We start from the raw sequence: 13579 nt of genomic DNA, 5'->3' as shown, positions 1-13579 counted from the left end.
AGTAACGGCAGAAATTAAATCGCTAGCGTGCCGGCGAGAGATCGTGTTGCTCTTTTCAGACCTATTTTAACTGCATTAAACCCCTGAATGATGGTAAGCCTTATGAAGAAAAGACAACTATTAACTAACGCAGGATTCTGGCCTTGGCAGATTCAACAGGGAGTCACTGAGATGATTTCCATTACTGTGGATCACCTACTGAAACGACTGAAGCCCTTTATTGTGTTGTTCTGTGACACAACATGGGAAAAAAAATCTAAATTATTCACATATTCCTGCATATGTTTGGAGCCACGTTGCATTGTGAGAAATATATTATGCTATGAAAACAAAGGAATGAAAAGACAGCAATGTGACACTGAGATTTATAGATGAGAGTAAACACATTTTAGATGCATCTTTGTTTTTGCTTCATATATATTCATATTCAGCTGTGACTTTTCCATTAAAAAACAATTATGCTATATGGAGTGTGAAAAAAGTCTCTGTCTTTTAAAGGGCTCATGTCATGAAGAATCACATTTAAATTCTTAAATTCAAAATAAAAAAGCAATTTTAAAATAAACTAAGCAGCAAAATTGACTCTCAAAAGTCTGTTTGTTTGCATTAGCACTGAACATTTTCAAGGATGCCCGTTGATTTATTCTGTCCACTTATGACTGAAACTGTGACTGTTTTAAGCCACAAAAAACACTTGACTAACATCTTTCATCTCAGGACCTCAAAAATGGATTATATATTACCCCATTTAAAGTTTTTTCTTCAGCTGAATCATTGTAAAGACCTGATTTTATGTACTTTAAATGACAAACACTAGAAGATCGTCTCAGCACATGACAATTCATTTCCCAACAGAGCAAGGCTACGTTCATGATTTTTTTTTTTATTACTAATCATTTTATTTGTTATTTAGGATTTCTTTTTTAAACTGAACATTTAAAACAAACACATATACATGTTCTCACTTGAATCAGAAATGATCAAGCCACACTGTTTCTAGGCTGACCCATATGTTTCTCTCTCAGGGCGAGCTCACAATGACCAACGACATGGAGAATCTCCAGAATGCCATCTACCTGGACCAGGTGCCCGAGTCCTGGACCAAACGCGCCTATCCGTCCATATCCGGTCTGGCCATCTGGTTCATGGACCTCCTGAACCGCATCAAGGAGCTGGAGATCTGGACGTCTGACTTCTCCCTGCCCTCGGTGGTATGGCTGGCCGGCTTCTTCAACCCACAGTCCTTCCTGACGGCCATCATGCAGTCCATGGCTCGCCGCAACGAGTGGCCGCTGGACAAGATGAGCCTGCAGTGCGATGTGACCAAGAAGAACCGCGAGGACTTCAGCTCACCGCCACGAGAGGGAGCCTACATCCACGGCCTGTTCATGGAGGGCGCCCGATGGGACACGCAGGTCAGACTCGCTGTTATTGGTTTTGAGAAGAAAGAGTAATATAGTGAAGTCATCAACGTGTCGATTGTAACTGTGTCGATTGTAAATGAGAGCGAGTGTTAAAGCTACATGACAGTCAGTGAAGACGTCTGTACAGCGAAGCAAGCACTCATAATGGAGGATGTGTAGTTTTGTTGCGGGACCGCAGTGACTGGCTGTTTGCAGCATATTCACACTTCACTCCAGTCCATTTCATCTAGCAGCAAATATTTGCAAAAAGAGCAAAAGCCCAGAACAATTTAACACTAATCACACTGGATTTTTCTTCATCTTATCATCACATTACAACCTTTCCCTCTGTCCTTGTGCTTCATAAATAAATTACTGCAAAATTGTTTTGTAGTGTAGATAGTGCGGTAAGATGTGCCAGTATGTTTGCTGTCACCGCAGACCGTGAACAGACCCGTAATATACAGCTGCATGCCATTCAAATATATATACAAAAATAATGCAAAAAATTTTTTAAAAAAGTAAATTTTCTACATGGCACATAAAATTTATTTTATGTACTAAATTTGTTAATTGAATGTTTAAAACCATATAATTAATTTGATGATTAATTATTGTGTCATGCGTCTCAGTGTTTAACTGATTGTGATAGTGAGATTTGACTTCAAATATAGGATATACTAGGAAATGGTTCATATTAGAAATATTATTAGAAAATAAACTTTTTTAGACTACATTCACGCATTCTAAATATAGATTTTCTTGTCCGATTCATGAAAATGTGTACAATGTGGAAAAACAATATTATTATATTAACAATATATTATTTTCCACATACTGTACATTATTGTTTCTCCTCTATGCCCCGCCTTTCTGAAATGCGCCATTTTTACAAAGCTCATCGGTCTGAAAAGCGAGGTGTGCTCTGATTGGCCAGCTATCTAGTGCTTTGTGATTGGCCGAATACCTCAAGCGTGTGACGGAAATGTTACGCCCCTTACCATACTGTGATGCGATGTCCCGGCGCAACGAGACAAAACCAATAAAACCCATTATAAACGAGGCATTTGTTGCATCCAGTGGGGACATAATTACTGATTATAATGACTTATACTGTCTTTTTATGCATTTACGCGGCGCGATGCAATGCAACGCGTAAACATAAAACCATGTCTGCATTTGTGATCGGAGAAACGACAAACAAGAGCTACTCTACACTGCTCAAAACTCACGTTTGAATCGTCAGTGGCAATTCCTTTAAATATGAAAACGTACTTACAGTCTGCGAGTCAGCATTATTTGTCAGCATCATAGACTGTATAGGGTCAGCATGCGCGCCGAAGGGGAAACAGGGGAACTGAATTCACCGGAACACCGGCATTGTAGGCTACTCTCCCAGGAAACAGTCCTAGCCCTCTGTAAAATCTGAATATTTGGGTTGAACTGTTCTGCAACAGTCGTTGTGTCGTAAATACAACTTAACCACTGATTTCTAGTTGTGTCCTCTTTTGAAAGACCAAACAAAGTAGTTTCGCTTTCACAACGAAACACACAACGTCTCCACGACATGGCGGCGGCGGCAACAATACTACAGCGACAATCAAAGTTACGCCTTCTTTCTTTGCGTGAACATTTGGGCGGTGTTATGCAAATCTTCCCACATCGTGACATAGACATGTGGGGGTGTGTTAGACGAGTCTTAACTTTTATAAAGAATTTCTCTTTGGGTTTGAGACTTTAGTCTTTGCAACTCTAGGGATCTTATCTATTCACAAACAGCTTGTAACACTCCAAAGAGAAAGGAAAACTTGAAATCGCATCATATGACCCCTTTAAAATAGGTAGATAGGTAGGTCAATAGATAATTATTTATTTAATGACACAGCTACCCTGTCCATATTTCTGTCAGTATTTCTATGGCTGCGTTTTCGAGAAGTTTGCCAATCAGTCACATTAATTTCATCTCTTTTCTCTTTCTCTGGAGGTCAGGTGAAGTCAGTGAAGTAAGCAGTGACACAGCGAGCTCCTCTATGCACAGATGAATCGTTCATGAATATTTTACTGCATCTGTAAGATTTACTGGCTTAAATTCGCACTGACTACATTGTCATGAAAAATTAAACAGGAGTTTTAAACACTGACCAGCATTTCTGATGAATGAGGCAGCGGTTTCTGCTCATTTAAATCCAAATGAAAACGAACACTGGGCTGATTTTATTCCCCGGTCTTTGAAGAACCCTAGAGGAGCATCGACATGTAAAGCATCACCTGAGATTCTCCAGCTGAGACTATAATGACACCAGCTGGATATTAACCAGCATTGTTTGCTTAATTTGCCAATTGATTTGCTTAAATGAGTTGATTCTGAGAGCTGTCACTTTAACACTCACTCACACAGGTCTGCAGAAACACACACACACATGCTTCAGCACAGACCCACAACAAAGTGTCTGTTTGCACCATTAGCGCTCTAATGAATGGAAATGCATGCGGCTTTCTGGTAATGTCTCTAAAAACCAGTTTTAATTACACACAGGACAATTTTAATCACTGCGCCCCTCGACTGTTTTCCGCCGTACGTCTTCGATGAACTTAAACTTAGATTCAGGATGCCTTTTGCCCTTTGGGAAAAGCTATTCCAGCTTATCTGAGTGTGAAAGCATATATGCAGAGATGGAGGATCTGGCCTCATTTATATGAATGAGATTTAACACCTATTGTGACGACATCAAACAGATAGGCATATACATGATGGCCTATATACATAACATTATTCTTATCGTATAGTTATCCTATGGCTTATTTCTGAAGATATTCTCTTAGCTGATGAATTAGTGTAATCAGCTTAGAGATTTTTAAAGAGACATAAGTAGAAGATCTAACATGCACGAGTTCCTCTAAACGTGTGCTAGATGTGCAAGGACGCACGCCTTCAGTGTTTTACTGACTTTATTTATTCAAAGAGTCGTAAAACTATCAGTATTTAAAAGCACAATAAACTTTTACTGCAGCCACGAGACAATTAGAGTGAAACCATAAACCGCGTCCTCTGTGGAGCACTGCAATGTCAACATTATTTGCATTTGTCCCTTTAATACTTGGAGCAGAAGAGGATACATGAATTCATGAACTATCCGATGAAATGTCCCGCATCTGAACTCCTGCAAGTTTCCCTGTTCAGAGAGACTGTGGTGTTACTGCAAGAGTTTTCAGTTTAGTGAAGGACAATTCAAACTTTCAAGACAATTCTGTAATACTGTCACCACCAACAGAAACTCAATTCAGTTCAATTGGTGTTTTTTTTCTTCTTCTGCAAACATGGATCCTCTTTATAAAAATTTTCATTAATTAATTAATTAACATTATAAAACACATTATAAGCATTCAAATCTGATTTGATGAGCCACATTTAATTTCTTTTACCAAGTTTCTATATAAATTATATTACTAATTCTGATTATTTTTGTCAAGAAATGTATCTATTGCTATTATCAATAAATAAACCGATTAGTGCATTGTATCATCAAACACACCTTTCCTGTGCTGAAATCATATAAAATCATTATCATATAATGGATAGTTCACCCCAAAATGTAATTTCTGTCATTAATTACCCACCCTCATGTCGTTCCAAACCCGTAATACCTTCGTTCATCTTCAGAACACAAATGAAGATATTTTTGATGAAATCCGAGAGCTTTCTGACCCTGCATAGACAGCAATGCAACTACCACGTTCAAGGCCCAGGCCCAACAATTTCTTCACGTGAACTGTTTTAATGATGTCTTTACTACCTTTCTGGGCCTTGAACATGGTAGTTCCATTGCTCTCTATAGAGGGTCAGAAAGCTCTCTGATTTCATCAAAATGTCTTCATTTAACAAAGGTCTTACAGGTATGGACAGAATATTCATTTTTGGGTTAACTATCCCTTTTCAGTTGCCATGAAATTAAATCAACGTTTTAATGGAATATTGCAATGAAATATAAATCATTATAATTTATTAATGCACGTCATTGTGTGTGTGTGTGTATGTATTTTTTTTATTTATGTGCCCTCGTAATGTTTAATCAAACAGTAATTTTCCCTGTGTTCAAAAAGCAGTTTCACTCAGATATACGTCACATTTCATGCTGACATGTAAAAGATCGGTACTTCATATAAATACAAATATGAATATACAGTATATGATAATATGAGCACATAAAAAGCATATGTTATATTGAAATAATATCATGTATGCCATTATATTATGAACCTTATATTATGCAATATGTTTAACTGATTATTTATCACCTAAGGTTTCTTTAATATTAAATGTCTCTTGAAATGAATGATGAAAACTATGATCATGTAATGTTTGTGTTTTAGGCTGGCATAATGGTGGATGCTCGTCTGAAGGAGCTCACGCCCACAATGCCGGTGATTTTCATCAAAGCCATTCCTGTGGACAAACAGGAGACCCGCAGCCTGTACCAGTGTCCCGTCTATAAGACCCGACAGCGTGGACCCACCTACGTCTGGACCTTCAACCTGAAGACCAAAGAGAATCCGTCCAAATGGACCCTCGCTGGAGTCGCTCTGCTGCTTCAGATATAAAGTACCTGCTCGCATTTCACCGATGACTTATTTTCTATTATTAATGCCAAAACGCGTGATTTCATGACACAGCACCTTTTTTTTTAGTTGCATAAAAGTTAGTTAGTTTTAGTTGTCAAATGTTTGCACAAACACTATGTGCCATGCAGTTCAATTAAAAGCACTTTGATGAACCGGTTTCATATTTGTTCAGTGTATTTTTCTTTCACAGATTTGTGTGACTCTGCTCTACTTCTGTTCTCTCAAGTTTAAAACAGGAAGCCTACAAATCACATTCAAACATGTCACCCTGAGAAAGCGTGGCGTCGGGCTGAAGAAAGTGCAACACCTCAGTGAATCCGCCGCCGCGGCAGCGATGAGCCTCCAGGGTCACTTATATCTGTTATTGAGAAAACTTAACAACACGTACAGAGACTGAGTTATGAAACGGGGCCACGGGGAAACAGAATATGTGGAGAAAAGCAATAAATCCATCCAGAATCCAATTACAAAGCACTGGGAAACGGAGCTTCTTGTGACACACAGCTTCTGCCGTGCTCTTTATATTCATTTCTCTCGTGTCCCGGCGTAAGGGATAGGAGACAAACGTGTTAAAGATATAAATATGAAACCGACACGAAATGTAAGGGAACCTTCTTTATTTGTTTGTGTTCACATCGGTTAAATATGATTAATGTGCTGCTTGTTTATTCGTTCCAGCACGGCAGTAAAGAGTGCACTTTGTTCTCTGAATTTTACATTTGCATTTTTTGAAGTGAATATCAGCACTTGTAAGGCATCAAAAGAGACGCGGGGAGTTTAAGGTGAGGTTTCAGGCTTTGGTTCGGCATCAATGAAACGCTGCATCAGAGAAGCTTTACATGTGTCAGGAGTTAGAGAGACGATTATTTCCGTGAACGCTTGCAGAAAATTAAGTATGTGAATGCTTGGATATACTTGGATTTCTGAACAAATTGGTCATAAAATTTGATCTGATAAATCGCAACAACCAAACGTTTTCATGTATTGTTTGAGCGCACCATGAGAAACAGAATGTGAATCCTGAGGCGAATGACTTGAACAGTCCAATCAAAGAGATGCTGTTCACAAATGTTAATGTGAATCATGCCTCAAACAAAAGACATTTACATTTACATTTGGACGTTTCAAATATGCTTTCATTGAAAGAGCTTGCGGTGCGCATTTTAATAGTTTTTTTCCCCCTTCAAAACCAAAGATCATTTAAGCTTAATGTTGACTTGCATAAAGATTCAGAAGGACCTCTACAATCCTTGATATTCACATTAAAACCAACCCAATCTCATGAGACGCAAAGATTTGGACAACATGGAGGAAAATGTACAATAACCTGTCTAGCAGCTGAAGCTCCTTGGACGCTGGGTGACGCAACGGGGAAAAACCCAAACGCAGGGGTAAATCAACAGCGCCTCAATCCTGACCTGTACACCAAACATATGAGAATGTTTCTGAGTTTAAAACCGGTTTCTAAAAAGAAATGCTGCTAAATCCCTTCTGAGCGTGTGCGGGTCTGATCCAGCATTTCATCAGAAGTTTGGTGGAGGTTATTGCTGCCAAAAGGAGGATCAGGCTGTTATTAAATTAAAGTTATTAAGGATTCACATTTTTTTTCCACCCTGAGCTGTGACGGTTTCCTCAGTGTGTTCAGCACAGACCTGAAAACAGCATTGTGTGTGTTCGTGGTTGTGACTGAGCTGAAGATCGGATCATTAGGGCTAGGAATGTTTTCTGGTTTATTTCGAAGCCATTAAAGAAGAAAATCTGGTTTTCTCCTCGGATTGCTTTTGTATTGATTGTGGATATCAGCTGAGGAGATCAGACCGAAGGCTGCAGTGCTTCAGACATGCAGGGGTTTTTGTGTCACAGACATTGGCAGCTGTCCATGATTAAATGAAGGCTAAATTGGTGAAAGCAATTAATCAAGTTGGTCACGATACAGCTGATTATACAGTGTCGGGACTGCTGCCAAATCAATGTTAAAGAGTTCACTAAGGAATGGCAGTTTCTGTTATCTTAAACTCTTTCTTTATTATCTTAAGAAACTTTTGTTTCTTGCATTTTTCTCACAAGCAATCGAATTATGACATTTGCTTTATGCCACTGAATACTTAGAAGGCCTTTCAAGATCCATTATAATAATAATAATACTAAAATAAAAATCCACAAAGGTATCATAAAAGTCTAAAGTCATATTATAGCTTTGTGTTTCAATGATTGAAAATGCATTCATTCTTTTGAGACCATATTTAAATTTGCACACAAACAAATGAGATTTGAGGCCTGTGGCAATGGACAGGACATTCAGTGTGATTACTATCGTATGGCTTCAGTAAGATTTGGAAAATACATTTGTCGTATGGACTATATTTAATGCGATAGTTCACACAAAAATGAAAACTACCCCTTGATTTACTCACCCTCAAGCCATCCTAGGTGTATATGACTTTCTTCATTTAGACAAATATAATCAGAGTTATATTAATAAATGTCCCGGCTCTTCCAAGCTTTATAACGGCAGTAAATGGTGATCAAGATTTTGAAGCAAAATAAGGTGCATGCATCCATCATAAAAAGTGCTCCACACAGCTATGCATTTGTGTAAGAAAAATATCCATGTTTAAAACTTTATAATCTGTAATCTCTAGCTGACTGTCGTCTGCGCGTTCATGAGAGAGTGTCGTTCCATCAGATGACGTAGGATGTAGGCGTAGCGTAAAATCCAGTAAGAAGTGACGAACACGGAAGTGCAGAGGAGAGAGCAAAACAAAACACCGGTCACAAATTAGAAGTACAAAATGAGGATTTGTATAAAAAAAAAAAATGATGTTGGAGGATTTCGATATAAGCCAGGCGGAGACTGGTTTTCGTTTGCTGTAAACAAAACTTGGTTCTCACAAGACTATTATTCTCACCGGAGCTTATGCTACGCCGACATCCTATACGTCATCCGCTGGAACGCCACTCTCTCGTGAATCTAAGTACGACAGTTAGCGGAAGCTAGAGATTATGGCTATTTAATCAAGTTTTAAATATGGATATTGTTCTTACACAAATGCATCGATTTGCTTCAGGAAACCTTTATTAACACCCTGGAGCACTTTTTATGATGGATGGATGCACTTTTTTGGGCTTTAAAATCTCGACCTCCATTCACTGCCATTCTAAAGCTTGGAAGAGCCAGGACATTTTTTCGTGTGAGTGTAGAGAGTCATATACACCCAGGATGGTCTGAGTGTGAGTAAATCATGGGGTTATTTGAACTATCCCTTTAAGGTTGTTTCTGGCTCTTTTAGATGCAGTGTCTTAACAACTAGTCTGACCAACTAGCAGTTACTAAGAGGTAATGAGTTTTTAATTTATTTAAATTAGACCAATCTACATTTTTACACCACCGGCTTAAAAAAATAGATGACTAACTTGTAAGACTAGTGTAAGCTTTGCAACCAGCCCCTGATCACTTTTATTTTATAGCCTGAACATTCAGCCTGTTCCATAAAGAAAGTCATACAGGTTTAGAACGACATGAGGGTGATGAAAGTGGTCATTTGTGATGACCTATACACTTAAAAATCTAATATTTTATTTCTAGACTACAGTAGCATGTAATGTGGATTTCTTTTCAAGAAGGAAGTTTCCATCAAAGATCATCCTGTCCAGTGGCGTCGGTGACTCAGAATCATGTAGCCTACACTCTTAAAAATAAAGGTGCTTCACGATGCCATAGAAGAACCTTTTTGTCTAAATGGTTCCATAAAGAACTTATAACATCTGAAGAACCTTTCTGTTTGACAAAAGGTTCTTTGTGGCGAAAGAAGGTTCTTCAGATTACAAAAAGTTATAAAAGAGATGGTTATTTAAAGAAACTTTGACAGAATGGTTCGTTGTGGAACCAAAAATGGTTCTTCTATGGCATCGCTTGAAGTCCGCTTGTGAACATCTGCACCCAGCAAGCAATAGCCGTCATTTCACCGTCTCGGTTAACTATAGACCCGATATAGTCCGGCTATGTGTAACCCACTTCTAGCCAAAATATCCTTGAATTTGGTTGTATGTCGTTTTTGCCAAAACAACTTGCGAAATGTATGATATTCCATCATGTAAGCAAAGTCAACAGTGATTACAAGGTGTTTGGTTTCATTTCTTTGACATGTTCAATGCGTAGCCTCGATTTAGCTCATAGTCAGACCGGCTATTTGTAGCCCACTGATTTTTGGCGACTAGTTTTTGGTCAGGCAGCGCATGAGATGGTTGATATCCCATCATGTTCGCAATGTCAATAATATCTACAACACTAAAGTCTAATTTCATGACATAGTCTATCTGTAGCCACCGTTTAGCTCTGAATTGGACGGGCTACGTGTAGTCTGCTTTTAGCCCATGCACCCGGCGAAATCGAGGCAAGCAGTGGTCTAATTTTAACGGCTTGGCTATAGCCCTATATTAGACCAGCGATGAGTATAGCCAAAATAGTCTTAAAATTGTTTGTGGGATAATATTACCAAATGCAAGTAAACTTTTCAAATATTTAAATAATTTTTGCTTTCACAAATAACATTCATTATATTATTTGACTGACTGTGTTTCAATTTAAGTTAGGCTAAATTTTAAAAAAATGCAATGATAATTCTCAACCGCTAGATGGTAATTGTTGCCCTACTGAGACATGACTACCGGCAACGTGAGACTTGAAAGTCAGCAAAATTACTGTTGCAAGATTCCGCGATAAACATTTCCGCCGATTTGAATGTGTTTTTTTAACACGAGAGAGAGCATTATGTTTACCTGTCCGAGAGCAACAAGCAAACTACAAACGTTAAAGGACATTCTTTTATGGTTTGGTATTGTAAGTATCCGTGTTTTCGTTTTGACGTGTTCATTGTTTATCTATATTATTTGTTATCATGCGTAGGAACTGTGACATTTAAGCGTTGGTGTTGAGCGGATTGTAGTTGATCCGTGATCTGTACGGACGAAGCCCCACGTTTCGGCATGCGTGTGTTTATGTGTGATTAATTGCAAAATGTAATCATAATAGAGTGAACGTTTATCATTTGTACGTGTTTACACACTCAAGCGATTTTAAACCATTCCAGCACAAGAAGAGGTGAAAGAGCAAACAACTAAACACAGCTTTGACAAAGATGAATCTAGATTTAATTTATACAGCAAACACACTCAGAAGAATTGGGCAAAGAGTGGAACCAGACGCTGTGTTCTACTGAAGAAGAGTTCCAAAAGTGAGCAGATCCGGGCAGCAATGGTAAAAAAACAGAAGCACTCCAAATTGCATTTCCTCACTAAAGCTCCATTATTTATTTGAACTATAATATTGAATTTATGACTGAACAGTGGCTTGTTGCATACAGAGCGAGAGCATGAGCTAATAGAATATCTTTATATTTTCAAATTGATTTTACAATAAAGCTTAAAAATACAAATGATTTAGAATGCCAATATCAAATGAGCAATTATAAAAAGTATGCGGAAGTATTAAACTAGTGCAAATAGCTCAGATGTGCAATGCAGCATTAAAACCTAAACTGTACAAACTGAACACATAATTCAATAACTAAAAACGGTAGAGGTGAATGTATTAGTCCATATATACTTGAGGTTAAACTGTACTGGGCTACTTTTTTAGTTACAGGAGCTATCACCACTGTGTTGTTATGAAGTCAGTTGTGCCAGACAATTTTGGAGGCAAAGATTGTGTGGGGGCAGTCTAGGGAAAAAGCTATTTCTCAGTCTGGAGGCGCGGGGCCTTAAACTGCTGGAATAAAGAGTTTTATAGGGTTAGTGATGGAGAACTTGCAGGTCAATGGGCATCAATGTTTAAGGTTGGTAAATACTTGTACACTGAAGCATATAATACTGCCTGCCAAGTACTGACATTGGCATGTTATTCAGGTGTCAAAGTTGTGCAGAATTGGAGGAAGAAACCTCAAAGACAGTGCCAGAAGGATGCTGGACAGGTAAAGCCTACAAAACGTACAACATCAATCACACATTGTGGTGTTAATACTCGAGTCTTTCATGTGGTCACAACATAAATCAGAATTTTTTACTTTCCTTTACTGGTCATTTTGAAATGTCAATCGTTGTCCACAATTGTTAACCACCTCAAATTGTCTTATATTTTAGGATAAAAAAAAAAAATTCAACATGAAGGAGGCAGGAGGCGGCATTTGAAAAGACTGCACTGTTCTCGGTCGTTAGAGGTATGTATATACAACACACAACATTTACCAGAGAGCTTCTCTCTTTTTTTTAGGCTGAATGGTGATACACGATATATATCTCGTGTATATAAGCACGCTTTTGTTTTTAGTGTGCGTCCAAGCAAGAGAATGACTCCCTGTCACAATTAGTGTAATTAAAGTAAAAAATTGTCAAAAAAGATTTCTCATGTATTTTTTTTAGCTGAGATGACCAACTTCTTGGCAGCAACAGAGTTGGACTTAAGGAATGCAGTTGGGGAGCATTTTAAACAAGAAATAAAACCATTAATGAATAATTTCCTTGCAGTTCACTGTTGGTAGTTGTAGGGTTAACATTTTTTATTGTACTTTGTCATTTATCCATAATTTTTTTATGTTAAGTGTGATAACATGCTCTTGATTTGTATTAGATTTTTTTATTTTTTAATATCTTAAGGTTTGTAAAATATTTTTGTAATTCTTGAAATTTTTATTATCTTAAGTTGTGAAAATGTACCATATTTTTTATTATAATCTTTATATAAGTGTATTGCATATATAATATTTTATTGTCATTAATTATTTTAGATTTTTATCATTTTTTTATTATCTGAAGTAGTTACAAATTTTTTTTTTCTTAATAAATGTTGTATATTTTATTAGTTTGAATGGATTGCCATTTTGTTGTCTATTAGATGTACATATGTAGGCGTTCATTAGCTCTCTATTTGATGACTACACTGTAAAAAATGACCGTGAATTTAACGGTAAAAGACTGTAAATATGCTACAGTAAAAACATGTTAAATGGTTAACGGTAAATTCCCCTACTATACATGGTGAAAAACTGTATTGGACATCAATTTTACAGTAGTATACCATTTTTGGAAGTGGAAAAAGACCGTATAATTTACAGTGAATAACCGTAAATTGACATTCCCAGAATTCCCTGCGTTACATTTCAAATTTGATGTTTTTTTGTTGAAATAACTACCGTATTAGCCCGAATATAAGACGGCCCTTATTATAAGACGCCCCCCTTTTTTCCAGATAAACCTTTTGGAAAAAGGCTTTTTAAAAACCAAATCTTGTTTTTTCTCAGTAAAACACATTTTGTCTTCAATTATTTTCATATTGCATATTTTTCGTATTTTTATTTTTGTTTTGAAAGTATGGTAAAAACTGGTAAAATGTACCAACAATCACATTATCACTTTTTGATATACCATTAAAAAATAAAAAAAACAGGTAGCTCATCTGAATTAGGACATTTAGGCTATCCATCTAATAGTAGCCTACCAAAATCTTATTAACAGTAGAAGTTAAATCTTACCGTAGTCTTCAAATCTGGGTACTGTCTTAC

General features: G+C 37.3%; 1 protein-coding gene across 1 annotated transcript in view; it reads left to right on the top strand.

The window, feature by feature from the left end:
• dnah9 (dynein, axonemal, heavy chain 9) overlaps positions 1-6200 on the top strand; it is a 103198-nt gene extending 96998 nt beyond the window's left edge. Inside the window, 2 exon segments of the mRNA XM_016239573.1 lie at positions 1026-1415; positions 5775-6200. Of these exon segments, the coding sequence (XP_016095059.1) occupies positions 1026-1415; positions 5775-6002 (618 nt within the window). The 3' untranslated portion in view covers positions 6003-6200.
• Positions 6201-13579: the final 7379 nt, after the last annotated feature.

This window comes from Sinocyclocheilus grahami, unplaced genomic scaffold (assembly GCF_001515645.1).
Source record: "Sinocyclocheilus grahami isolate Dianchi unplaced genomic scaffold, SAMN03320097.WGS_v1.1 scaffold569.1, whole genome shotgun sequence".
Lineage (NCBI taxonomy): Eukaryota > Metazoa > Chordata > Actinopteri > Cypriniformes > Cyprinidae > Sinocyclocheilus > Sinocyclocheilus grahami.
Note: the sequence above shows the minus strand (reverse complement) of the source record. Positions and strands in the feature narration are given on the sequence as shown.